Genomic DNA, 27144 nt, shown 5'->3' with positions numbered 1-27144 from the left:
GTTGAGGAAAGCAATACGCTCGTGTCTTGAATCAAGACGACAGTCAAGACAACAGTCAAGACAACAGAATTTCAAGATCTTGACTGTATCAACACAATAGTTTGTCATGAGAGAGAGAATTGTAAGACATTTGTGTTTGTTTGAGAGTTGATTCAGTCTGACATTGTGTAGATATTTGTTGTGGATACAGGACAAGAGTCTGGATGTGAACTTATTAGAGAATCTGTTGATTCTTACATGTAAGCTTATAGTCTTGTTCTTAGTCTTGATTGAATCATTCATACTCTTGTGTATTAGAACAAGACTGGATTGCACTAAACATCTTTTGGCTCGCTTTGTTCTTCAGAAACTCATCATGAACAGTCGTCATGAGGTATTACATGCTTGCTAGTCAATCTCATTACAAACTTCTAATTCATTTACTACTAGTTTGGTATATGTTGCTTTACCAACACTGTGTCTTGGCATCTGAAACCTACAAATAATCCACTCGCTGTTCAGGATGCAATCTGCACTCTTGCTTTCCAAAACCTAACATTCCCTGTTTGCAATCTAACAAGTCTGTTTGAGCTCATGTAAGATCTTGATTCTACAAGTCTTGTAAAATACTTTAAACTAATCCTTTTTAAATTTGAAAAGTATGTCGGAATTGCCTTTACAGGAAAGCGATTATTCTCTTCGAGTAATTCTTATTTATGCTCGAAGTCATCAAATACCAATCTGTCCATCTAAACAAGAGATTGAACAATTTTACAATGCAAACCCAAAATGTTTTATTGATACTGTGTATTTGCATGATGTATCTGAAGACTCAAACTCGGTTGTACGCATCTTTGATGTGTTGGGATGTCTAGAAAATAGCAAAAGCAAACATGTTGAATTGACAAGGCATCGGTCGAGGTGAGTCTATTTTATTCTACATGTTGTTCACCACGCTTTGTAATGATTGATGTGTGTTCAAATAGGTTTCTTCGTGGAATGACCGAGCTTTTAAGTAATCCGTTGCAACGATTGGAATCCTCGGCATACAAATGGGTCATTGTACCAGAAGATTGAAATCAATTCATGTCTATTAAAAAATAAACAGATGATGCTACTATTTCAATCTCTACTATGTACAGCCGTATTTACACAAAATGGACTGTTTGTATTCATCTTACAATCATGACTTTGAAATAGTCGATGGCTAAATGTGTAGTGTGCTTTTCTACTACAAATTAACATGGATTCCTATTTTGATTCCTGTTGGATTTGCATGTCAGACCAATCCATTTTCATTCTACTCAATTTTGAGCAAGATCCAACAATGTACAATATGAAACTTTGTGTCTTGCAACATGACTGTGTTGATGGATAAATCATGTTTGGCGAATCTGTGATTTGTCAAAAAGTCTAGACAATATTGACTAGTGAATTGAGTAATACCAATCATCAAGACTGTCTATTTATTATGTACTTTGACACCCTTGTTTAGTGTTGTATATGAATACGATTGTAACCATTTTAATACTATCGAGTAAAAGAAAAAACAAATTAAGCATTGATTTGTAGTGAAAATAGTCTAGATACACGCAGCTGATAAATCAATGAAATGATGGATTTTATTGAGAGCCACTGGCTGCCAAATGAAAACGAACAGCAGAAAGTTTGACAGCATGAACAAGTCTAGAAAACGATTTACCGTATCGCTTTCGTGTTGCTTCGTTGATTGCCCCAGAATCTACATACGTTGGATCATCACTTCCACAAAAAACTACTATACATGCTGAAAGAAATACATCCATATCTGATGCAGCCCATCCAAACGATACACCTGGATCTACAATCTTTTCTTGTATGGCCGCAAACAGGTCCCTGATTTCACGATTATTGGAAAGACTGGCTCCTAGTGTTATGATATTACGGAGGATAATTTTGAGTGCATTTGCTCCAGCTTTTTCCATGATATGCTGTTGATCAAGAGCTGCCAAATGTAGTGTCATGGCTATACGAAACTGCTCAAGCGTGTCTTTGGAGTTGAAAATAATTGTTTTGATCTCACGGCTATCCTGAGTCAGTACTGCATCAAATTCTTCAAGTACCGTCTTGGGTGATGCTGTCAGATATGTCATCAATATAGATGCGACTATGATCAAAACCCAACTAGTCAATGAAAACGGCATGTTCATATTCTGTATTCTAGCTACAACTATTGAAATAGCAGTTTGACATTACAAGTACATGGCCTACCATATTCAAAATCATAAAACCTTAAATGAGCCAAACGCTTTTTTGACGTATCAAAGCGATAGTTGTTGATAAAGATAATGTTGGCATACTGAGACGATAAACTATACGGTAGTACAAAGTCGCGCTGGATCACAGACACCATATCCCCATCGCAATCTTCTACTCGCTTGATAATACGTTTTAAATTGTCAAACATTCTTCTGCAGCCAATGATGGGAACACGAGTCCGTTGACACACATCTTCAAGTTCTTTTCTTACACGAGAAGTCAGCTTCTTGCCCAGAATCTCACGAATCACTCTTTCATCAAACCCATAATATGAATCAATTAAAAACTGTTTTGTGGATTGAGGAAGTGGAAAGATGGGCTGAGTTGTTAAATGGTGCGGATGATGTAAAAACCCTTCAAGGATCTCAAAATTGCGATATTGAGTTGTGACATAGTGAGAAACCTGACTCTGTTCTGGTCGTTGATTTCCAGCCATTACCGCTCTTTTTCGATGCTGACTTAATGCTATTGATACAGCGTTATCCACTAAACACAGCATATACAGAAATGAAATGGCACAATCATTAGTATAGCCTGTTGAATGGCCAGACTGTAAAATAGCCTGAATCAATGACTTAATGTTTTCAATCCAAGATGGATATTTCCATATAAGCTGATTCTCGGTCTGATTAAAAACAAACTATTTGATAGCAATTGAAGTAGATCCAGACTGACAAGACTGTAGCAATTTATAGATATGCATGAATATCAGTACTGACCAGTAAGCCCCATAAGCCAAATTTGCCAAAGAGCCTTGTCAATAACAATGGTATTTGAAAAGAAGGAAGTAAAATCCATGGTTGAATGACCTTACTGAAGCTACGATACGTTTAGAAGAGTTGCAATGTTCCAACAGCAGCAGACAGAGCAAGAGCGATAACGATCAGCCAGATAAGCCTGCAAACAACAAGATTTGCAGATTTGACATGGCGATTACTGGTGAGTGGATTGAATGACATCGAGTGTTCTGGTGCAGGATTAACGTGCAGTGTTTGAGTAGAATCTTCATGCAGCCTTTTGGCAATCGTTGTTGATGCCAATCCAATGATATGGGCTGGACTTGGCACTTTTGAGCAGACTATAGACCAGATGATGGTGCTGGTGAATGCTCATCTTGCTATGCATCATCACAACAGTCTGGCCGTCATTGGAACCACTTCAACTTCAAGTCGATTGCTGTATCCACCACCTTCGTTGGCATCAGTTTCGGATAGAGATTCTGTCGGTGCTGCCTCGTTGCCAGGCATGACTGGGACTCTATCTACAGCAGCCGAAAGTGCGCTTCCAGTGGGATCGACTACTTTATCTAAAAAGCCAGCCAACGTGTACAAACAGTTTTTTGATGTAGATACTCATATTGTGGAGCAACTGAGACGACTTGTATTGGCCGACGTTTCAGCCGCACCAAAACGTATGTAGTTCAAGCATGATGAGTCCAACTGGATTCATATTTTTACTAAAATGTAAATCTGTTTGGAATGGTTATTCTAACACTTCTTGTCACAGCATATGAGCCTTCCAAGATAGCTGGCGCTTTATCTCTTGCATTAACTTGTATGTAATTCACATGATTAGATACACAGTTTTAAAATCACTGGCAATCTGACCCGATTCTTGTTTACAGATATAAACAAGATGCAATCATCAACAACCCCTGATAGACAATCGCGAATCTTGGTACTGTCAGTCTCTCCTGATGGATCTGCACAATATATTCCAATCATGAATGCAATTTTTGCTGCGCAGAAGCAGGTATGTATAGCCAAATCATGGCTGTATTGAATGATCAAGACGTGTACTAGGTAACCAACGAGTGTGATGGGATTCAACATTTTGCAGGATACCCCCATTGATGTCTGTAGACTGGTAAATGAGCCATCAATATTTTTACCTCAGGCATCTTACATTACAAATGGAATCTATCTTCAAGTGCGCAATACGAGCCATTTGATCCAGCATTTAATTGTACGTGAATGATTAGTGATGTGTTGTGAACATCAATTTGAATTCTTTTGCTAGCTAGACTGAGTGAATAACTGACTTGACTGCAACGCCTAAACGTGCTGCAATATATAGCATATTTTTCTACCTGATTCATCCACTCGTAAAATGCTCTGTCTTGGTAGCAATGCTGACGTTGACTTTCGTGCATCTTGTTTCTGTCACAAAAAAGATGTGGACATTGGATATATCTGCAGCATCTGCTTGTCTAGTTGAGTTGAATGATTGTGATGCTGAACAAGTGATTCACGACTAACACTTGCCAACGATCGCAATGCGATATAATTATTATGAATGCCAGTCTATTGCTCAATTCGCAGTGAATGCACTACATGTAAGACACGATTCCAATAGTCCTCTAGCGTATGAATCCATTAAGCTTTAAAAATGAGGCTGTTTAGCCATGAATAAAGTTTATCATGTACGACTAGCAAGAGCTTAATGACTCGTTTATGCTTTGAATGCTCAGATATCAACTTGAACCATTTAATGCTCAAGAGAACCTTGAATTGGAGAGTTCAGTCGTTGCTGGCAGGCAAGACATGCTCTGCAGTGCTGTCGAGACAGACACTCTGCAGCAATGCATTGACCAGCATCGACCACACAGTGTACAACTGCAGGTCTCGTCAGCTTCAAACTAGCTCGACGCAAGACAATTCTGCCGACCATCAAACACCAGTCAACCCGCCATCCAAGGTTTGGCTTCAGAGCCCAAGGATCGAAGAGTATGCAGCCAAGTCTCTCAACTTGGTCACTCTGCAGTACCTTTTACGTCTTGGCAGAGAGAGAGATATTCGAGGTCTGGCAGAGGTGGTTTTGTATGAACTGCCCATCCGTTTGGCCAGAAGGGTTCGAGGTAACGATGGATAGCCTTGTTGGCTTGGACACTGCCAGTAATAGAAATAGTAATTAATCACTGAAGTGCATCTAAACCAGCTATTCAAAATCTACCGTTTATTGTTGGAGTCAATCCTTGGATCCGAGATGTGTATGAGCTGTATTTGGATTCATTCGAGCAGTTGTCGCTTTTGCCTGAGCCAAAAACTGACGAGGATCTGAACAAGCTTGCGACCACTTTGGCAGAACTGACCGAGTCGCACAAGACTGTCGTGCCCAAACTCGCCAACGGTAATCGATCAGACTCGAGTCACTATAATCTTCTGTTTTGATCCCTTCATTATTGTAATTCATTCATTTTGTTTGCTTGGATCAGGTTTCATGGAATGCGGAAAGTATATGGAAAAGGATCGTGCACGAGAGTTTTTAGATGGTATGATTCACTCTCGAATTGGAACTCGAGGTAAGACAAAGTCTGACATCACCCGCTGCAACATGTCATTCTAGATTGATTCGTGTATTGCAAAGTTCTGATGTTTGAAATATGTAGTGATTGCTGAACACTATCTGGCATTGCAAAAGGAACACGAAGGCTGGATCGGTGTGGTCAACACACAGGTTTTTCCTGCAACCATTCTCCGATCCACATCATCTTACGTACAGGAAGTATGCCAATACAACTATGGCTCCTACGCGGAATTTGAAATCATTGGAGATATCAATACCAAAATTGCATACATTCCTGTGCATATGGAGTATATTTTTATGGAATTGATTAAAAATGCCATGCGTGCAACAGTCGAGTTTTCCCAAAAAAGCGGTAGATTGGTGCATCCACCTGTTGAGATTGCTATTGCGCAGAGTGAGAATGATGTCATTATTCGTATTCGTGATGCTGGTGGTGGTATTACAAAAGAAAGTAGGTGATCCTGTATGTGATGCACATTTTGAATGCAATACTAATGGTTTAAAATTATCTACCTTGACTAGATGTCAAGCGTGTTTGGGAATACAGTTTTACTACAGTACCTAAATATGACGATGATGAAGTTGGTGGTATATTTTCAACACAAGCTCGTATGCAAATGGAGCAAGGTGTCGGCGGCCCCATTGCTGGTCTTGGGTTTGGTCTTCCCATGTCGCGTATTTATGGTGAGGTTGATCGCTATTGCCAATCGTGCAATACAAAACGTTGCTAACAGTTTTTTTCAATACTTGATAGCCAAATATTTTGGTGGCTCGCTTGAATTTAAAACTGTTTTTGGCCATGGAACTGACCTATTTGTTCGATTCCCGAACATTTCTCAACTCGAATCCACCATCTCCTAACAATTTACTGTTTTTAAATTGACACTGTTACATTTATTTAAAAAATAAGCAGATCAATACTTTTAAGATGTGTTACTTTCTTGGTTTCCTGTTCGATGCATGCATTTGTACTGATGAGTCTCAATTTACAGCATATTTACGTATAATGGATCGCTTTTCTGTAGCCACTGCCTTTATTTTGTTTTGGAATAAATAATACTCAACTATTCGTTGCGCTCTCTTACTTGAAATGGGCTGCCTTTGAATGGACATTGAGCCTTGTGTTTGGAATTGCATGCTCTACAAAACCATGCTTGATTAGGGAAACTATCATTTCACGAAACCGACTGTTTATTATGTATTCAACACCTTTATTTAGTATTTCATTTTGCATGAATACGGCAACACTATCATTGTTGCTTATCTGCATTCGTCGCGTTGATTACCTTGAAAGTCTTAATGCATAACTGTGTAACCCTGGTGTCAAACAATACAGCATGTATAGTCATCAAAATTCCTAATAAAAGCAAGTGCAGTCTATCGGTTTCCTATTGGTTCCTTATGAATGGAAGAAGTTCCACTTGAAATGTACTATTAGTGATATATCAAGGCATTTCAAACACACAACACACTTACTCGGCTCGTTTTTCTACACGGTAATAAAAATCTGCAAATTCGCCAGATCCTAGCAGCTGCATGAATTCTTCATCGTGGGTAATAACAATTAGCTGGAAATTGCTCTGCTGGCGACGGTATTGTATGATTCTGCATGTCGCAAAAACCACAATGTTAGTCATATGACCAAAAATGCACTCCATACTGTATCATGACAAAAATTTACTCTGCTAAAGATTCTGCAAGACTTTCAATATTTTCGCGATCTAGATTGGTTGTAGGTTCGTCCAATGCCAAAATACCACAATTTACACAAAAGGTTTCAGCTAGAGCAAGACGAATCATAATAGATGTCAGCACTTTTTGTCCTGCACTGCACCGTCCACGCATATCCAACTCCGTTTCTCCTTTGACCATGACAACCTGGTATACACACATCAATAGAAAACATTGATCATCATGCATTAGAGTAGGTTTGTGCAAATACTTCACATCTACTGAAATAGAACCACATACTCGATAGTTGTAAGATCGTGAATTTTCCTTTTCTGGATCCCAGCGAACCTCGATTGTATCAATATCCAAACCACGGTAGGTTTTTGTCCAGAGCTCGCGAATGATTTTGTTGATCTCATCCATCTTGTGCTGATGATGAGTCATAATTGCTCTGAATACATAGTAGATCTATTAGACAATATATATATTCAACAGACATTGTCCAAATCTAGAAACCATGATATTTACCTGTCAAGAGCCTTTGCATAAATCTCCAAATCATGGGCGGACTTTTCTACCAACTATAGAAATAAAATAAGCTGCCAAAATATAGCTTCTAATTCAAGCATTTAATAAAAATCAAATTTGCATAAAATTATACCTGCACTTCAACAACTTTTTCTTGAAATTGCAAATCAACATCTCGATATTCAGTCTTTAGCTCTTTATCTAATCGACGGGCGTTTTCTTCAAGCTGTTTTTGCTCTCCTACAAGTTGTGCACGCTGACAAAGTAGTCATTATAGACACGTTAATTTAACATTCAATAGCGTGGCATCAAAGAATCATCATGCATCATACCTCGCGAACCAATTGCTCATGAGTAGACTTGAGTACATTATACTGAGCATTGATAGTATTCATATCTACACTCTGAATAGCTTCATCAATGTTTTGAATGCGTAAATCAACTGCATCCATCTCACTTTGCAATTTTCTTAGTTTTAAATTGTCGTCAATGGTGCGCTGGAGGACTTGGATTTCAGACCGCTGTTTTTGCATGCGCTCAAGTCGACTGGCAACATTCTCAATCTCAACCTTGGAATCATCTGCTTTGCGCTGAAGGGCTGCTGCATCACAAATGCATTGCGACAACTTGGATACTCCGTCTGATTCAATGTATCGCTGAATTTCTTTTTGAACCGTAGCAAGTTGGCTAGAATCTCGACAAAGTCGTTGAAGTTGATTGTCAAGCTTGTGCTCTATCGACTCGAATTCTCGTTGTTGATCCGCCAGCACCACGCCAAGTCGATTGAGTTCCGAAGAAACCTGAACATATTTCGTATCCAAAGCCTTGAATTCAAAACATAGCGTGAATTCATAACGTTGCGCACCATTTTTGGCGTCATATATCAAATACAATCAATACATATATACCTTGACTTCCACATCAAGTCGAGATACTTCAGTTTTCAGTTCTTCAATCTGAGCTGCAACCCTTGTTCTTTCACTAAAGCTGTTTTGTAAATGCTCAAGCCGTTCGCGTGCATCTCTCACCCGATTTTCACACAACCGAACATCCTCTTGTATATTACGAAAATCTTGATTCAAATTTTCCGACTTGGAACCCAAGAGTTTGCTAGTTGAAAAAATAAAATTAGCCCAATGCAATGCAGGTCAAAAATGATTCTCAAATCAGATATATTGTACATTTCGTTTTGAATAGTTTCGTATTCACGCTGAATTTCTCCTACTGTGCGCGTTACATTAGATGATCCAAGATCGTGATTTAAACTAGCAATGTCCTTTTCAATCATGAAGAGTTCAGCACTTAATCGATTGACCTCGTCAGTTGAGGCTTTTAATTTGCGAATTAGATCAATCTCGGCATTATTGACTGCAATTAAATCCGGATACTGTTCAAAAATTTAAATTGTGATGAAACAAGAAAAGTAAGACAAAAGTATAGTTGTTGAACCCAGATATCATAAATAGATTAAACACTACACATACATCATCTTCTGTAGCACTGAGTAGCTGAGCACGATTTGACTCGAGCATACTTATCTGAGTTCGAAGATCGGGTAATTCTTTTGTATGCAGTCGCTCGTAGTCACCCCAATGGGTACTCAGTTCTGACAAAGCAGAAAGATCTGCCTCTGCCTTTGCAGCCTCTACTTCAGCATCCTGCATAGCATTCGGCACTCGCTCCAAAATCATTTCAAGCTAAATACCATGTTTATAGCCAAATATTGTGTTGGGTTGTATTTTCAGGTGATGAGCTTGGCAAGAAAATACAGGCATCAAAAAATCAAACACATAGCAACGGATACAATGATTATCGTACCTTTGACGCAAAATCATTTAATTCATCATCATCAGAAAACCCTCGTACACAAAGTGGACAGCACTGATTGGCTTTGAGTTTTTTGATGAATTTAGTGTACATGGATTTGGCACTATTCATGGACGATAGATTACTACAAACAATTAGACCAACATGGATTAAAAATGGGTTAGCAATAGTTATCTATACCCAAACCATAACAATCTAATTGAATCATTAATGCATGTTCAAGTCTATTTATGCTCACTCGCGACAGTCGATTGCTTTGATCTCAGCATTTTGCAAGGCAGCCTTGAATTCTGACGGTGGGCAAATTTGTGTCACTTTAAATAGTTTTACTGCAGTAAATAATAAGTGTTGGTTACAAATGCTTGCAAGTTTTATCCAAGAATAAATTAAAAATAATGGCAAATAAATATAATTGCCATACTTTTCTCCTCGGCTTCTTTGATTTTGAGAGATTCCTGAGCAGCGGTTAGCTTTACATTGATTGATGAAATTTGTAATAGACGTTCTGTACGAAGCTGGTCCAGCTTGGCACATCTTTCTTGTCGAGATCTAATACGCACAACCATGCCATTAAAACCCAAAATACTACACTAATTCAAGTCGGTATACAATTAAACTTACTTGAGTGCTGCATCAAGTTCTGCAGTATAATCCTCAAATGCTGGTGTAATATTTAAAACATTAAATATTTCGCTTGCCAATTCTGCCATACTATTTACACAGAAGTTGTTTAAATGTCAAAAGACAGCCATTAAAAAATTACAAAGTTTATGTCGGCAAATTGGATCATACATGTTTTCTTTTGATGCAGTTTTTTTTGAATGGTCTGCTGTTTTGATTGCATGCCGTGCACGAGTGTCCGTTTGTAAAGATGCTGCCGATATTTCTTTCCCTTTTATTTGTAGATTTCGCTCGCACTCAGTAAGCTGAGCTTGCACACGCATAAGCTCTTGATCAATTTGATTATTGCTAAACAATGTTTGAGCTTGCTCTAAACGAGCTTTCTCGCTAGCAAGATCTACCACTGCGGAATCGATTTCAATCTTTCCTACTTGAACTGCGTTTATTTTAGCATTAGATTCTGAAATGCGCGTATTTAAAGCATCCTGGTGGCATATGCAAATGGTAGAACAGTCAATATAATGTTGAGTGTTAACGACCAGGTGAAATGGATTCAAGATGTGCTTTAGTGGTCAATTTGCAAAGTATTGGAATCAAAGTAAAATGAATACTGACCATCTGAGATCTGTACATTCTTTTTGTTTGATCTATCATAGATACATCACCGTGAATCTGTTGCATTTGAGCCGAAATTTGAGATTCTTTTGTTTTCGATTCAGACTAATATTTAGCATTGAGATTTGAAAGTCAGTACATATTTTTATAATCAATACAGTCAATAAAGTAACCGTGCCTTGTGCTCTGCCAATGTTGTTTGTTGTTCAGTAATTTTGGATTGAAGTAATTGCATAAAGCGATCAATGTCCGCATCATCCAAATTGGCAACGTTAAAATCTTCAAAAGAATATTGTTTGATCAATTCTGTAATCAAGGCTTGACGATTTTGAAGCTGCCTTTGATATGCCTGTAATGAAAAATTCAACAAGACTGTCAGATCATATACCAAAACTTTGATGTTTGCATTCAACACCAACCTCGTGCTCTGCTTCCAATTGACCTCGTCTAGTGTAAAAGTTTGATATTTGTGTACCGAGAACAGTCAAATTATGTTCAAGATTGTCTTTATGTGTTTCCAATGCCGTCTGTTCCTCACTTTGATTTCCAACAGAGCATATATATTGCTCAAGAAGCTGTTTCAACTCGTTGTCAGTTTCTAGGTGATTAAGCCAAACGTGTTAGACTCCATCACAGTGTCAAAAGTAGATTAGAATGGCTTTTAAAAAACCAATGGTTTAAAAGCTATACCATGGTATATTTCAAGATTGCTTGACATTTCTTGGATGCGATTTGAAATCATGTCACGCTCATGCACGGCATTTTCACGACGGGCGGCCAGGTTGCTAATTCCTTGTTGTTTTTCAAGATGACTGGTGATCTGAGCAACAACTTGATCAATTTCACCATTATCCAGCTGGTTAATTCGAGTGCGGGTACTTTGAATGTGTGCATTAGCCTCGGCAAAAGATTCGCGTACCTAAAATATACGAATAAACATTCCAAACATACAAAACTGGTCAACATCAACAGGATTGAAGCAAGATACGCAAATTGTATCTATACAGTTGTGAATCCATCCTACTCTTTTGGCCTTGTCTTTGTTGGTACGCAGATATACCAACTCTTTTTCACACTCTTTTGCAATGCCAGTCAAAAGTTTTTTTTGGTCTCGAATTTCAACCAGTGCTTTTGTATATCTATTGATTTGACCAGTCGAGTGTGAGAAAATGCTTAATTGTTACAGAATCAAACTGGATTACTCACCTAGTGGAAGCAAAGATCTCGTCGAATTTTTTTTTAAGGGAAGCAGGCTCAGATAGTGGCCAAAACGAGTCCTCTTGATGACAAAAGACGACATGTTCCAAAATTGCTTTCGACACAGACAAATGTGGTGCAAGCTCTTCATCCACAACAGCACAGCGTGAACTCAGATCATGCACCTCACCTGTACGTGGATCTTTAATGGACAAGATTGAGTCAAGCGTGCGCATTGTTTTGGATGATAATTTCTGCACGACAATCAGTGATCGAGTGCAAGTCACTTCTTGGCCACGAACATTGTAGAATCGTAGTTTAACCTGAGCCTTGACCTCGCTAGTATGTGCAAGCTACAATGATAAAAGTGTATAAGCGAACGTTGAATCTGATACTCAAAGATTGAATGGATTACAAAGAGCATTACACACTTTGGGATCGTAGACAAAAGCACCATTCTTTGTGTTGGGTGGAAGATCACCAGTTGTAGCGTATTTAAGACATTCGATAATTGTCTAGCAATTCACACTGAAATTTAGAATTTTATCCTGTTGATTGATTACATTGACTATATAACATCATGACTAGATTAGCCATACAGTTTTACCAGCACCGTTGTGACCGACAATAATTGTAAGTGGAGTGCCAAATTCGAGTGTTTCTGTTCGGTCTGGAGCAAATGCACGAACACCTCTAAATAATGATCATTCAAGATGAGACCAGTTGAATCAAACAGAATGAAATATGACCAGCAATTCCATGCCAACCTAATCAACAATTTGTCGAGAGTTGCCATTTTGTTGGTCAAGATTCGGTCCGAAAGTGAGTTTCTGACAATGCATCACGTGGTCAGAGGTTAAGAATTGCTCGCTGGTTCAAGACAATCTAAACAACAGAATGTCAGAGGTGAGTGAGCGCTGGTTGAGCCAATATTGCATGGCTGAACTCTTGCATGAAACGCTAGTCTGATGTGTATTGGTCACTGTTTGCATCAAAGACACTGTCGTGTTCTGTATACCCTTGACTCTTATGCATTCGAGTTATTGGAAACTGCGACTCTCATCTGAGTTGACTGGGTGTCAGTTGTATTTTGAATCATTCAGTATACCACAATCGACCTTGTTGTTTTTGGTAATACACTTGCAACCAGTTGGGTTAGAAAACTACCGTGGTTGAATCTGACTTGTATTCCATACAGTATGGCTATCTGATATGGTCATGTTCTACTGGGTACTGGAAGGATGGGTGTATCGTTAATGGATTACAACTATCCATCTGCTGGCTTTACTCGATAATTGCTACATTGTGCTAACCACTTTCATGATACTGTCAATTTTTAGGCAGAAGGCGAGAAGGATCTATATCTTAGACTCAAAAAGTTACAGCAGCATATTGAGTTTCTGTCACTTCAAGAAGAGTACATCAAGGATGAACAAAAGAATCTCAAGCGTGAACTCATTCGTGCTAGAGAGGAGGTCAAACGTATCCAATCCGTTCCGCTTGTTATTGGCCAATTTTTAGAACCCATTGATCAGCACACTGGTATTATTGGATCTACTACTGGTTCAAACTACATTGTGCGCATTCTTAGTACTATTGACAGGGAACTTCTCAAGCCAAGCGCATCTGTTGCTCTCCATCGTCACTCTAATGCACTTGTTGATATTCTTCCTCCCGAGGCAGACTCTAGTATTTCTCTTTTGGGTGATCAGGAAAAGCCTGATGTGACCTATTCTGATATTGGTGGTCTTGATATTCAAAAGCAAGAAATTCGCGAAGCAGTTGAGCTGCCCTTGACACATTTTGACCTTTATCGTCAGATTGGTATTGATCCTCCACGCGGAGTTTTACTTTATGGACCTCCAGGAACTGGAAAAACCATGTTGGTCAAGGCTGTTGCCAACCATACTACTGCGTCTTTTATCCGTGTTAATGGTTCAGAGTTTGTTCAAAAATATTTGGGTGAAGGTCCTCGCATGGTTCGTGACGTATTCCGTCTTGCTCGTGAAAACTCCCCTGCCATTATTTTTATTGATGAAGTGGATGCCATTGCCACCAAGAGATTCGATGCCCAGACTGGTGCTGATAGAGAAGTGCAGCGTATTCTTTTGGAGCTGCTTAATCAAATGGATGGATTTGATCAGACGTCCAACGTAAAGGTGTGTTGAAATGGCTGGATACATGACATCTCACCACTGTATCTCAACTCATTCGATATATGTGCACATGTATTTTTCTAGGTTATTATGGCTACCAACCGTGCTGACACACTGGATCCTGCCTTACTTCGTCCTGGTCGTCTTGATCGTAAAATCGAGTTTCCCGTTCCCGACCGAAGACAAAAGCGTTTGATTTTAACCACGCTCACTTCAAAGATGAATCTTTCTGAAGAGGTGGATCTGGAAGACTGTAAGTTTACTTTTGTTTAGTAGACATCATGTATTTGTATTGACCTTGTTCATATGAATGTGCTTATACCGCATCCAGTTATTTCCCGTCCTGACAAACTTAGCGGTGCCGAGATTTCTTCAATTGTTCAACAAGCAGGCATGTTTGCTGTTAGGGTATGTTTTAATCTGGTAACCATCATCAATTTTGCCAGACTAAATCAGTACTAAATCGAATGGTTTTATAATTATTTACACCTATAGGCAAATCGCTATGTTGTTTTGTCCAAAGATATCGAAAAGGCATACCGTAGCAACGTCAAGAAGACCGATATTGATTTGGAATTCTATCGTTAGTCTGTGTTTTGAAAGCAGAGAATGGCCCGATTGACTACTGCCTCGATGTTTATACTTGAGATTTGTAGGCAAGATGGAGACAGATGTAAATGAAGAGCACTGCTCGTTTACGGTCGATTACAAATGGGATTACAAGTGAAATATTTTTGAAAAGTACAGTGTGGGAATCATGTAGATTCATTATACATTTAAACATCAACCCCATGCTGGTGTAATAGAATAATTCACAATCAGTTTGCCATCGATTGCAAAGCATCGATACAGATTGTCAATACCTTCGTCTGGGGATGGAGCGAATGAGGAATTGACATACACGAACTGAATTCAACCAGAGAATGAGTTGATATTAATACGAGCAATACAACCAGATGAACTCACCATAGTTCCCTGTTTGTATGCCAACTCTTTTCGTAAGAAAGCAATAACATTCTGAAACTTGCTTGATGAGGAGATCTTGAATACTGTTTGTTTTAAAATAGGAGCACTTCCTGTAGCCTTGAGTCGAACGACAACTTTATCAGGAACTTCATCTGTGTAGAATGCAAGTCAAGGTTGATTAGTTAAATCCAAAGTTGATGTTTAACTATAATCCATTGCAGAGTATTTACTCGAGTATTTCTCAGTATTTGACTCTGACTGTAGTGGAGACAGTTTGTGAGACAGTTTCTGAGACAGTTTCTGAGACGGCGGACTCGATTCCATAACACAAACTGTTGTTACTCGAGTGTGCTCAACACTTTACAATCCGAATTTGGTGATTGAAAATCTAAAGCGTGTTCATCACTCGACAATTTTCTTTTCTTTTCTATTCAATTATTATCATGTAAGTTGGCTTGTCTGTGTTTTGATAATACTGAATTGATTATGGGAAATGATGAACTTGAATTTCATTTGCACGTCAGTCTGACAATGACTGTGAGTCTTGTGCTCTGGACTAACCTGCTGTATGGTGCAATGGGTTTGCTGGGCTTATTGTTTTACTTTGGCTTGGCAAATCCTTCTTTTGCATTCTCATGCAGCTGTTTATCCTTGGTCTTGACTTTACATCATTCATGTAGAAATGATTCGCTATTTCTGACCCATCATCTATTGTCGTTCAATATACTCTTATTAGAGCTTTACTTTGGTTGTCAATCATGTGGGCTAGTGATGCTAATGTTGTTCATTTCAAACATTCTAGTTTTTCGATCCACTTTACTTTTGTGCATCATGGCCACTGTCACTTCACCCGATTTTAGTATGATTCTATTTAAAGCATGTAGCGAGGTATGCTTTTTTAATAAACCTATTTTTAGCCAAACTTTACATGATACTTGAGATTATTACTTTTATACATCTTTCATCAAGCTGACTATTTTAATACCAGATTGTTCATGAACTTGTTGTTGCGGTAAAAGAGGGAAAGGATGTAAATCTCAATGGAATCAAATCCAGAATTTCTCGCAAATACAAGATGCATACTCAACCCAAACTAGTTGATATTATTGCTGCTATCCCTGAACAACATCGTGCAACTCTGTTGCCCAAGATTCGTGCAAAACCTGTTAGAACTGCATCTGGGGTAGGTCTTGAATGCAAACTGCGTCACTGTTGATTTGTACTTGTATATTCTCTGATCCAAATACGCATTTTATAGATTGCTGTTGTGGCAGTCATGTGCAAGCCACATAGATGTCCTCACATTGCAATGACTGGAAATATCTGTGTGTAAGTGGTTGGTTGTAACCTACATGTTTGAACTCGATTGTTTAAATACTAGACTGGCTCAGCTTTTACTCAACCTTGTCTATTTTTACTGCAATCAATCTTTAGATATTGTCCTGGAGGGCCAGACTCTGATTTCGAATACTCGACACAATCATACACTGGCTATGAACCCACTTCAATGCGTGCCATTCGTTCACGTTATAATCCATATGAACAGGCACGAGGTCGTATTGATCAACTCAAGAGTCTAGGGCATAGTTGCGACAAGGTTGAATATATTATCATGGGTGGAACCTTTATGTCACTTGGTGAAAATTATCGTAATTGGTTTATTTCGAGACTTCACGATGCTCTCACTGGCCATTCCAGCAATGATATTGATGAAGCAGTCAGGTAATTTAAAGGCATGCACAATCTCACCAAACTGATTTGATCTTGCATCATGACTAGCTTTCTAAATGTCAATACTCTTGCTAGATTTTCTGAACAAAGTCAAACCAAATGCATCGGTATTACTATTGAAACGCGTCCAGATTACTGTCTCAAACCACATCTCAGCCAAATGCTGCGATATGGTTGTACCAGACTTGAAATCGGTGTTCAAAGTGTATACGAAGACGTTGCCAGAGATACAAACAGGTAGATACAGCTTTAGTATTTAAGACATGATGAAATAGAATGTTTTTAATGCTTGGCTAACACCTGCTTTTTAATGCAACAAAATAGAGGGCATACTGTAAAAGCAGTATGCGAGACATTTCAACTAGCAAAGGATACTGGATACAAGGTTGTGGTTCATATGATGCCCGACTTGCCCAATGTTGGGATGGAACGTGATCTGGAGCAATTTAAAGAATATTTTGAAAACCCTGCATTTAGATCGGATGGTCTAAAATTATATCCAACTTTGGTTATTCGTGGAACTGGTTTGTATGAATTATGGCGCACTGGAAGATACAAAAACTATGCTCCACAAGCACTTGTTAATCTTATTGCCAAGATTCTGGCCATGGTACCTCCTTGGACTCGTGTATATCGTGTACAAAGGTAGTGTGCTATTACGTTAACCTCTAGTCTATTCATGGCATTCTAGATCTACACAAACTAAGTGTTGCATCTTTTGATAACTGTAGGGATATTCCTATGCCACTAGTGACATCCGGCGTCGAATATGGTAATCTAAGAGAGCTTGCCTTGAGTCGTATGAAAGATCTTGGTACCGAATGTCGTGATGTGCGCACGCGAGAGGTTGGTATTCAGGACATTCATAACAAGGTACGTCCAGACCAAGTGGAATTGATCCGTCGTGATTACGTGGCCAATGGTGGATGGGAAACCTTTCTTTCGTATGAAGATCCAGAGCAAGATATTCTTATTGGTCTACTACGTCTTCGAAAGTGCAGTGAGGCCGTGTTCCGACCTGAACTCAAGACTGTCGGACAATGCTCTATTGTGCGAGAGTTGCATGTATATGGCAGTGTAGTTCCAGTTCACAATCGCGATCCAACAAAATTCCAGCATCAAGGGTTTGGCACCATGCTAATGGAAGAAGCCGAGCGAATTGCCAAAGAAGAGCATGGAAGTGTCAAACTATCTGTTATTTCAGGCGTAGGTACTCGTCACTATTACCGCAAACTAGGATATGAATTGGATGGACCATACATGTCCAAGATGCTATGATTATTAGTATCATGGCCAATCAAGTTATATCAAATAAACTCATAATTTCTTGCACTGTATATTACTATAAAGCAGCATTCCATTTATAACCTGATCTGTGCAGCAGTAATCTTTTCAGTTGTCTTGCAATACACGATTTTGGCATCAGTTTGCCATTTGATACTTTTTACTATTTTCATACATTGCAATCTTGAACAATGTCTGATCCTGAACAAGAACAACGTCATATGGCAGAAGAGACGGTCCAGACTACAGAGGTGGATTTACTCATTAGATGTTTGGGCTGTTTCTTGTCTACTATGAGAACAAACAGCCGTTCTGATGTCAATGCTAATTCTACAGGCAGCAGACAACTGATCAAATATTTCCTGTTTCTATCCAATGTTCAACTCTAGCCACTGGACTTGGTGCGACTATCTTTAGATGAAAGAATCTATGTCAAGATGAGAGGAGACAGAGAACTCCGTGGCAAGCTTCATGTATGCATTTTGAAATGGATTTATATGGGTTGATTGCCTGCATTCTTGTAGCCTTAATTCAAGCCAGTTGAACCCACATGAGTCGGTATGCTCACCCCATGTCTCTTTTTAGGCATACGATCAACATATGAATATGGTTCTTGGCGAAGTAGAAGAGTCTATCACAGTAGTTCACTTGGATGAAAATGAAGACGAAGAGTCATCAGAGGTAGGTTTTTCATTGCCTTGAACTTGATCATTTCTTCAATCGTAAGCTTTGAATCCTGATTATGCATCCATTTGACACTTGTTTAATTGTTTAGATTGTCACCAAAAACTACGAGATGCTGTTTGTGCGTGGAGACGGAGTGATCTTGGTTGCTCCTCCCAAACGGACATGAGCTTCAAAAACAAATATATTTTACTGAAAACTGCATTTATTTTATTAGTTACAGGCATATTTATGTAGAATGTCATACTTGTGTTGAACAGTATTTTGCTTTGGAATACACAGTATTTGTTGGGATTTCTTGTCACAGATCGACATTCTTGATTATCTGGGATTGGACGTCATGCAAATCCACTCTTTATTCAAGTAACTCTCAGCAGGGTTTAGGAATAGAAAGTATAAAACTATACCTCGCAATATTGGTATTGAACGATTGACAGCATATCCAATCAATAAATCAGTAGTTTGTCAGGGAGTTTAAAAAACAATTTTATTGAATGTAATCGAGTGTTTATTATGTATTCAAGACTCTTGGTCCTGTATTGTATATGAATACGGCTTGTAAACAATCTATCAAAACAAGTTTATTTTCCAAACAATGAATTTCACCAACAGTCGGTATGCCATCATATCAGAGATCCAATGGCTCATCCGCTATGCTGGCAGCCACCTTTTGTGCGATCGTATCTAATTTATCGAAAAGTAGCAACCAGACCCGCAACACTCTGTCAAGAAAAGTTGAATCATACGACTCACTTTCAAGATAAATCTTAAATATTGGCAAGATTAACGAAACCCTTGACTTGTAGAAATTGTTGGCGTCATGCATTGCACCTTTAACTTTCTCGAGCATTTCTCTGGCTTCAAACAAAGTGGTTCCTAGATTTATGATTGCCTTGTATGTATGTTTTTGTTGCTTTTGAAGGTTTTTGCTGATTTCACTAAAAACCTTTCTAAATTCTCTCAACATGTGTACTGTTGGTCTATGTGTGATTCGAAAATGAATCCGATCCAAAAATGTCTGTAGTTGTTTGATCCAAGTACGAAATTCATTAACGAGCGACCAAACCATGGACAAATAAGTCCCAGTTTTTTTTCTATAATTTGACACGTTGGTTCGAACATATTCTGCTGCTATACCAAGTATAATTGGATTATGATCGGGATGTGGCTGCAAGGCGGACTGAAGTCGGCCTGCGAGTCCACGATAAAGGGATGTAGGCCTACGACCTTCATCCTGTTCGCCAAAACCAGGAAGTTCTGAAATAACAAGTAATAGTGCTTGAAGAAATGCCTCTCTTCCCCAATACAAGGTCGTTGCACAAGCCTGACTACTCTGAGGAACTGTAGGATCAGGCTCGAATTTGACATCGTATCCGGGATTGCCAATTGGCCTCCTGCTAGTTTTAACCATTTCCAATTTTAATTCTGCGACTGTTTTAGAAATAAGCTCGGCTTTACGCTGTTGGTTAGGATCCTGGACATTGGTATCCGTAGTCGTTTCTTCTAAAGTGCTCAATGACCTTGATGTACAGGCTTGATGTTCTGGTAAGATAGCATGAATGCTGCTAATCAAGGTAAAAAGTATAGTAAAAATAAGTGGGCATTTCATGTCAGCTAGAGTTGGATATACTTTGGAGGAGGTTGGGGTTGGGTTTATAACCAGACTACAGAGGCCAGCCCTAAATATTTAAGGTATACTGTTCTATGACAAGGTTTGGCACATAAATATCACGTTGCATAGTCGAAAACATGGCAAACGTACAGGATTAGGGCTACTATGTAGGACGGTCAACACAAGGTAAACCATTTGGTATTGTGGAAATCCATTCAACCAAAGCGTGTACCTTTGGTTACAGGCATATTTATGCAGAATGTCATACTTGTGTTGAACAGTATTTTGCTTTGGAATACACAGTATTTGTTGGGATTTCTTGTCACAGATCGACATTCTTGATTATCTGGGATTGGACGTCATGCAAATCCACTCTTTATTCAAGTAACTCTCAGCAGGGTTTAGGAATAGAAAGTGTAAAAATATACCTTGCAATATTGGTATTGAACGATTGACAGCATATCCAATCAATAAATCAGTAGTTTGTCAGGGAGTTTAAAAAGCAATTTTATTGAATGGAATTGAGTGTTTATTATGTATTCAAGACTCTTGGTCCTGTATTGTATATGAATACAGCCAATGATTCATCAAATAATCACTAGAAATAGTGTGGTAAAGAATTGGTTTAAAAAACATGTTATATATAGAGGTTAAAAAATGATATATCCTCGTTAGTCCAGTGGTTAGGATACCTGTCTCTCACACAGGTGGCCGGGGTTCGATTCCCCGACGGGGAATATTTTTAGTAAATTTATTTTTATGGGTTTGAACAAAATAGTTATTTATCAACTGGATGTAATGTTTTGAAGCGTCATTCATCGATGCAACATTTATAAAGTTTGATATTGTATAGAAAGTTTATTTAGCATGAATATCGGCACCATCGTGTATTTCAAACTCTCCTTGTTTGACCTTGTCTTTAAAAGATTCTTTTACATGAGTGGTCATGTCAACCAGATCGTCAAGACCTTTGTGTAGAGCATCCACGGCTGTTATGGATCCGTCTGTCTGAATCCGCAAGTTGATCTGGTACTCGGATGGATGAGGCACAGAGTACCCACAGAAACTTACAGCAGGACTAATGATTGCATTTAAACTGTCAGTTCCATTCATAAATGATGAACAATCCAAGTGATTTTACTTTTTCATGATAATATATCTTAATGCATTTCCCAAGGTGTGATCTTCGTTACTAATACAAAACGTAGCAGAACCTAAATCCTGACTATCTGTAGCAAGCTAATGATTCAAAATAGTGCAATGTTAGTGAACCGAAACTGGATTTTGTTATGCTACCTTTGAAAATAAAATGAATCTTGACAAAATCAGATATGCAACACTTGCCACTGTAATCTTTGGACCAGGAATATATGGGACTCCTCTAGTTCCTCCCTCAACGGAGGGTTCTACCATGGCCATTTTGAATACTATTAGAATTAAAAAAAGTCGAGTTTATTCCAAGCCCTAATTAAATATAATTTAAATTCAATACCATGCAGAAAAACAATGATGCGTAGAGTAAGAGCATTACAAATAAATATTGTCGCAGTTGTATATCAAAACAGAGATGGAGTTTTACACAGTTGGATTAAGAGTAATTCAACCCAACATGTGGATTGCAATGAACGAGTCTAGTGATCGCACAATGTATGACTTCCAAAGGTGGACAAGTAGTTTGATTGTATTATGGACGTTGTGTTTAAAAGAACTGAGAATGTCTAGTAATAAAATACAACGAATACTCAACTGTTGTTGATTCCAAGGCAGAATAAAGTGCAGAATCAATACAGAAAAGTGTTTCATTTTACGTGAACACGATAAAACAAACGCAAGCTGACACCACGTGACAATATAAGAATTGAATGAATCAAACAGTGGATCGTATCTATCAAGACATAGTTGTACTTTGAGATTTAATTGGTTATAATCAATACAAGAATCAGTCAAGAGCAAGTATCAAACAGTGCGTACAGTTGAATTATTAACGTATAAAGACTCGCAGAATGCTATTTGAAACAAATCTTTGAATATAAAATTGCAGTAAAAATCAACTTGAAATTCCAGAAAATTGTTGAGCTAATCTGCCCTTCTCATCTCATATCTTGTCATGACTGATATCAGACACAGGAAGAAAGGTAGTGTAGCCGACCCTGACGAGTCGGCTACTTCCATTGGTTTATTTCCTACTGATAAAAAGGTTCGCTACTGTTGATGTGCAATATGTTGTGGTTGCTCCCTTGAATGGTCCTTCGTTTATCTTTTCAGTTGCTGTGGCAAGGCGGCATCCATTCATTACATTCTCTACTGCAATACATACAGCAGAAACTGAGTTATTCAAGTAGCATTCATATTCCAAACAAATTCAAGCTGGGTTTATGAACTCTCACGTTGTGTTGAGAGCTGAGTAGCGTCCAGCTTGCATACTATTCCTAGCCACCAACTATTTCTTTAAAGCGTTACAAATGATCTAAACAAGAACATCTCTTGGCACTACTGTTTCTTTCATGGATGTTGATTTGAAATGCTTGGAACAATAACCCCTTGGTTTCCATATCAATAACATGACCAAGGATGCACATTAGCGTTTTGATTCAGATCATCTTCGTGCTGCCACACTTGACAATTTGAATGTATGCATTCTAACCCTAGCTTTATTAATGTCTAATCAAATCAGCCGATTGGAAAAGCCATCTCCTCCGATTTATATCTTGCTGTTGACCAGTCTGGTAATGAACTGGTTTCCAACTTTGCTCTCTTTTTTGTAACTGCTCTCGCGGTTCTTACCAGAACATGGATGCTCCATTATCCTGGAGAAGTAGTGTGAGTTGAAATGGGTTTTAGACTGACTGTTTCTTTAGTTGTAATTCGATGGCAGATTTGAAATAGAGTTGCTAATTATTTCCGTAATGCAACTATTACGACTTGAATTAGCTTTGACGAGGTTCATTTTGGGAAATTCGCATCGTATTATCTTCGTCGAGAATATTTTTTTGATGTTCATCCTCCACTTGGGAAGATGCTTCTTGCTGGTGTGGGCTACATTGTTGGCTATGATGGACATTTTCTCTTTGATCATATTGGCGATAACTATGCAGAAAACAACGTACCCTATTTGGCTTTACGTCTGTGGTGTGCTTTGTGTGGTGCTGCCGTTGTTCCCATTTCGTACATGACATTAAGAGAGATTGGTGTATCTGTGATGGGTGCAGCTCTTGGGGCTTTGCTGCTTGTGTTTGGTAAGAGTTGATATTGAAATCGTATCGATATGTTCCGAGGATCCATCACTTATTGTTTTGCTATTGATCTAGACAATGCACTTATTACACAGTCTCGTTTGATCTTATTGGATAGTATGCTTATGTTGTTTTGCACCATGTGCATTTATTTCTGGGTCAAATTCTACAAACAGCGTCACAAGTAAGTCTTGGTTTGCGCTTAAATTAGTCTACATTTTGTCGATTGTATCTAATCAAGTCTTGTGATATCAGTCCCTTTTCTCGACACTGGTGGGGTTGGCTGTTGACTACTGGATTTGGAATTGCGCTTGTTTGCGGGTTTGTACATGCATGCAATGCGTTTATTATATATTTCTAGGTTTTGTTGGGGTATATTAACCAGAAAAATACTTGGTTGACAGAGTCAAGATGGTAGGTTTATTTACCATGGGTGCAATTGGTATTGCTACGCTCTTTGATCTCTGGGAAATCTTGGACATAGACCGTGGTGTCACGATGGTAAGCTCAGTATGGCTGGTGCATTTGCTGTATCGTAACCAATCTATTGAGCTTTATTAAACCACGTGTTGAACTATGCATTGCTTTTAATACATCACAGCGCAAAGTCATAAAGCACTTTGCTGCCCGAACACTGTGTCTTATTATAGTACCATTTGGGTTATATTTGCTTCCATTCTACATCCACTTTAGTATTCTTACTAAATCTGGTCCGGGTGATGCGTTCATGAGCATGCGTTTCCAAGAAGGTCTTACCAACAACAACAACACTGCAGGAGCTATTGGTAAGAAATGTCGACACTATTACTACTAAAGCAATGTGTGCTTTGTCTATACTACATGCATTTGGCGGCTAACATGAGATTGTAATTGCTACATTGTCAGCTGTTATGTATGGTGCCAATATTACACTTGTCCACGGTTCTACCAACCACTATCTGCACTCACACTATCACAACTATCCTCTACGTTATGATGACGATCGTGTTTCCTCGCAAGGTCAACAAGTGAATGCGTATGCCCACAGTGATGTCAATTCTCTTTGGAACATGGTTCCTGTTGATCCTGATTTGTACTCGCTTGCCAAAAAATATGTTCCGACCAAAAAAGAAGAGGAGCGTGACATTCGCTACGTTCGTCATAATGATATTGTCCGCATGTATCATGTTTCTACCAAGGCTTACCTTATTACTCACGATGTTGCGTCGCCAATGACCACTACCAATATGGAAATGACTGTGGTTAGAGATGCAGAATCAGAAAGACGGTACAATGAGACTTTATGGCGCGTTGCGATTGAAGATGCAGATCCTGGAGATAAACTCAAGAGCAAAAAGTTTCTTGTAAAGCTTATCAATGTTATTCATAATGTTGCTCTCATGACCAACAAGGGAGCTCTTCCTGATTGGGGATTTAAAATGCAACAGACTAATGGTAACAAGAATATAAAGGACAAGAGTAATATTTGGCGTGTGGACAAGGTCGAGCATGAGCGAATTGTTAATGGTATGTGATGTGTTGATTCCAGCTCAGTTGATGTTGGCCTGAATTGAAACTTGGTTTAAACCAATCGATGTGTTTGACGACTCGATTCTAGGTACTGAGCTTGGCGAGGAAACGCAAAAAGAAAAGAGTGGCAAGCCACCTTTGTCATTTATGGCCAAGTTTATTGAGCTACAGGTGCAAATGGTGGCCCACAACTCCAAATTGACTAAACCCCATCCTTACTCGTCACCTCCCAGCCATTGGCCATTTGTTGTTCGTGGTATTTCGTTTTGGGAGAAAAAGGATGGCATTCGACAGATCTACTTGATTGGCAATCCCATCGTGTGGTGGCTTTCTATTGCTAGTGTCCTGTTTTATGTCATTCTATGGGTTGTAGATCGTATCTGTCTTCGTCGTGGTATTGATGATTTTGGCCATAGTGCTCGTCGTTGGTGGGATCGTGCTATTGGGTTTCTGATTATTGCATGGGCAATGCACTGGCTACCCTTTTTCCTTATGGGTCGTATGCTGTTTCTCCATCATTACCTTCCAGCGTTTATCTTTTCAACAATGGTGTTTGCAGCCATGTTTGATTTTATTCTTCGCGTAGCATTTTCTGGTTCATACATTCCTATACGTAGTACTTCTGATGGCGGAGATGACAAGATAATCAAGAGCGCTACGAAGAAGCAAGAGAAACTAACGAGTATATGGTTTGCTCAGGCTGCTACACCTGGAATGGTGTATTATATCCTGGCACTGGTTATATTCTGTGCTTTTGGATATGTGTTTTGGGATTTTTCGCCCTTTTGCTATGGAAGCGGGTTTCCCTCTGTGGAAATACTTCGTGCTCACAAGTGGATGACTTCGTGGGATCTGCAATATGCTTGAGCTTTAAAATAAAGAATGACAGTTTGAGCTTTAAAATAAAGTCACATCGATTGTTTGAATCACAACTGTATTCATGCGAAATGGAAAGTTGAATCAATAATAAATAATCTCAAAACAAGTCTAATGCAATATTTCAAACATGTACGACAAGATAGCGTATGAATACATCACAAGAGAGTCGCAAGACAAGGTGATTATTCAGTTGTAAACGCAAGTCGTTGTGATAGTAATCAGCCAGCAACAATCCATCATCACATTGGATTACAGACGAGCAGGACAAAGACTACATCACAGATTCTGTTCCACAAGACGAACGAGTTGAACTCATTCTCAGAATACACACCCAAACACTCCATGACACTTGGAGTCGATGCACCTGTCTGTGTGGGAATAAATTAAAAAATAAAATGATTTTCAAACCTTTTCTGGACATTCAAAACCTCAAATGTTGGCTACTGCAACGGATGCGATCCATACAGATACTGTGACATATCAGAAACAGGATATTCTTGATGCGTTTGAAATGAAATCTATGCGTCCGGATGTTGTAGAATCTATTGCAGTTCTATGTCGCAACTTTAATCTGAGTCCAAGTGATTTATTCTACAAATGGGATGCATTCACTGCCAACAATATAGTAACTGCTGCTGATAATGAACATTCTAAATTGGAAGAATCTCCTACTATCGAACAATTACAGCAACTTCGTTTGATTCTGCACAAGGATCAGCAGAAACAGCTTGCAAAGGCTTTGAACTTTTCCTCTAGTCATCCTCAATCATCGTTCGGACATGCTTCTGGCTCACAATCTCATATTCAAAGCCAACCCTCACAATCCTCTTTCAACAGCAAATCACTTCATGCTCTTCTTCAATCTGGTACTTCTGGATTACCTTTTAAAAAAATCACACCCGTGCAGGCAACTACGACTGCCAGTCAACCCAAAACTCCCAATTCAAAAAAAGATTCATTTGCTAGCAACCGCAATGGATCGTTCGATCTACTTTCTTCTCCTCCATTTGGTCAATCTGCCTTTTCTCCTCCAGTTCACAATCATCCC

General features: G+C 38.8%; 12 protein-coding genes across 12 annotated transcripts; 7 read left to right on the top strand and 5 right to left on the bottom strand.

Moving 5' to 3' along the window:
• Positions 1-106: 106 nt before the first annotated feature.
• Positions 107-1056, top strand: BATDEDRAFT_26237 (uncharacterized protein; the record flags this gene model as incomplete). The annotated part of the gene is made up of 6 exons (XM_006680279.1): positions 107-121; positions 172-239; positions 298-373; positions 430-575; positions 640-900; positions 966-1056. The coding sequence occupies 6 exons, from the start codon at positions 107-109 to the stop codon at positions 1054-1056; spliced, it is 657 nt and encodes a 218-aa protein (XP_006680342.1).
• A 545-nt stretch (positions 1057-1601) lies between these two features.
• On the bottom strand, positions 1602-3075 carry BATDEDRAFT_90300 (uncharacterized protein; the record flags this gene model as incomplete). Its single annotated transcript, XM_006680425.1, has 3 exons — positions 1602-2125; positions 2230-2763; positions 2997-3075. The coding sequence occupies 3 exons, from the start codon at positions 3073-3075 to the stop codon at positions 1602-1604; spliced, it is 1137 nt and encodes a 378-aa protein (XP_006680488.1).
• A 291-nt stretch (positions 3076-3366) lies between these two features.
• On the top strand, positions 3367-4151 carry BATDEDRAFT_90182 (TFIIH/NER complex subunit TFB4; the record flags this gene model as incomplete). Its single annotated transcript, XM_006680494.1, has 3 exons — positions 3367-3688; positions 3902-4029; positions 4140-4151. 3 exons carry the CDS (start codon positions 3367-3369, stop codon positions 4149-4151), a joined length of 462 nt encoding a protein of 153 aa, XP_006680557.1.
• A 616-nt stretch (positions 4152-4767) lies between these two features.
• Positions 4768-6649, top strand: BATDEDRAFT_90031 (uncharacterized protein; the record flags this gene model as incomplete). The annotated part of the gene is made up of 6 exons (XM_006680493.1): positions 4768-5134; positions 5215-5406; positions 5492-5578; positions 5666-6034; positions 6106-6267; positions 6338-6649. 6 exons carry the CDS (start codon positions 4768-4770, stop codon positions 6442-6444), a joined length of 1284 nt encoding a protein of 427 aa, XP_006680556.1. The 3' UTR covers positions 6445-6649.
• A 406-nt stretch (positions 6650-7055) lies between these two features.
• BATDEDRAFT_12791 (MRX complex DNA-binding subunit) lies at positions 7056-7476 on the bottom strand (the record flags this gene model as incomplete). Its single annotated transcript, XM_006680199.1, has 2 exons — positions 7056-7188; positions 7265-7476. 2 exons carry the CDS (start codon positions 7474-7476, stop codon positions 7056-7058), a joined length of 345 nt encoding a protein of 114 aa, XP_006680262.1.
• Positions 7477-12970: 5494 nt separating this feature from the next.
• On the top strand, positions 12971-14925 carry BATDEDRAFT_35525 (26S protease regulatory subunit 6; the record flags this gene model as incomplete). The annotated part of the gene is made up of 6 exons (XM_006680343.1): positions 12971-13287; positions 13383-14201; positions 14283-14451; positions 14530-14606; positions 14694-14781; positions 14855-14925. The coding sequence occupies exons 1-6, from the start codon at positions 13255-13257 to the stop codon at positions 14923-14925; spliced, it is 1257 nt and encodes a 418-aa protein (XP_006680406.1). The 5' UTR covers positions 12971-13254.
• Positions 14926-14981: 56 nt separating this feature from the next.
• On the bottom strand, positions 14982-15488 carry BATDEDRAFT_90299 (uncharacterized protein; the record flags this gene model as incomplete). The annotated part of the gene is made up of 3 exons (XM_006680424.1): positions 14982-15104; positions 15165-15316; positions 15395-15488. The coding sequence occupies 3 exons, from the start codon at positions 15486-15488 to the stop codon at positions 14982-14984; spliced, it is 369 nt and encodes a 122-aa protein (XP_006680487.1).
• Positions 15489-15995: 507 nt separating this feature from the next.
• BATDEDRAFT_90184 (Elongator subunit ELP3) lies at positions 15996-18173 on the top strand (the record flags this gene model as incomplete). The annotated part of the gene is made up of 7 exons (XM_006680492.1): positions 15996-16052; positions 16153-16347; positions 16423-16493; positions 16599-16886; positions 16944-17132; positions 17220-17540; positions 17627-18173. 7 exons carry the CDS (start codon positions 15996-15998, stop codon positions 18171-18173), a joined length of 1668 nt encoding a protein of 555 aa, XP_006680555.1.
• Positions 18174-18370: 197 nt separating this feature from the next.
• Positions 18371-19032, top strand: BATDEDRAFT_90185 (U4/U6-U5 snRNP complex subunit LSM3; the record flags this gene model as incomplete). Its single annotated transcript, XM_006680491.1, has 4 exons — positions 18371-18430; positions 18569-18652; positions 18765-18860; positions 18955-19032. 4 exons carry the CDS (start codon positions 18371-18373, stop codon positions 19030-19032), a joined length of 318 nt encoding a protein of 105 aa, XP_006680554.1.
• Positions 19033-19491: 459 nt separating this feature from the next.
• BATDEDRAFT_26230 (uncharacterized protein) lies at positions 19492-20811 on the bottom strand (the record flags this gene model as incomplete). The annotated part of the gene is made up of 2 exons (XM_006680278.1): positions 19492-20428; positions 20708-20811. 2 exons carry the CDS (start codon positions 20809-20811, stop codon positions 19492-19494), a joined length of 1041 nt encoding a protein of 346 aa, XP_006680341.1.
• A 522-nt stretch (positions 20812-21333) lies between these two features.
• On the bottom strand, positions 21334-21696 carry BATDEDRAFT_12522 (DNA-directed RNA polymerase core subunit RPC19; the record flags this gene model as incomplete). Its single annotated transcript, XM_006680174.1, has 2 exons — positions 21334-21553; positions 21617-21696. Coding segments are annotated over 2 exons (300 nt in total), but the record flags the coding sequence as incomplete, so codon positions are not given.
• An 886-nt stretch (positions 21697-22582) lies between these two features.
• Positions 22583-26116, top strand: BATDEDRAFT_35524 (dolichyl-phosphate-mannose-protein mannosyltransferase; the record flags this gene model as incomplete). Its single annotated transcript, XM_006680342.1, has 8 exons — positions 22583-22672; positions 23150-23295; positions 23407-23711; positions 23784-23892; positions 24113-24209; positions 24310-24493; positions 24594-25214; positions 25306-26116. 8 exons carry the CDS (start codon positions 22583-22585, stop codon positions 26082-26084), a joined length of 2331 nt encoding a protein of 776 aa, XP_006680405.1. The 3' UTR covers positions 26085-26116.
• Between the last annotated feature and the right edge of the window lie 1028 nt (positions 26117-27144).

The sequence above is a fragment of the Batrachochytrium dendrobatidis genome (genome assembly GCF_000203795.2).
Source record: "Batrachochytrium dendrobatidis JAM81 unplaced genomic scaffold BATDEscaffold_9, whole genome shotgun sequence".
Classification (NCBI taxonomy): domain Eukaryota; kingdom Fungi; phylum Chytridiomycota; class Chytridiomycetes; order Rhizophydiales; genus Batrachochytrium; species Batrachochytrium dendrobatidis.
The sequence above is the reverse complement of the archived record's forward strand: the minus strand, read 5'-3'. Positions and strand labels throughout refer to the sequence as shown.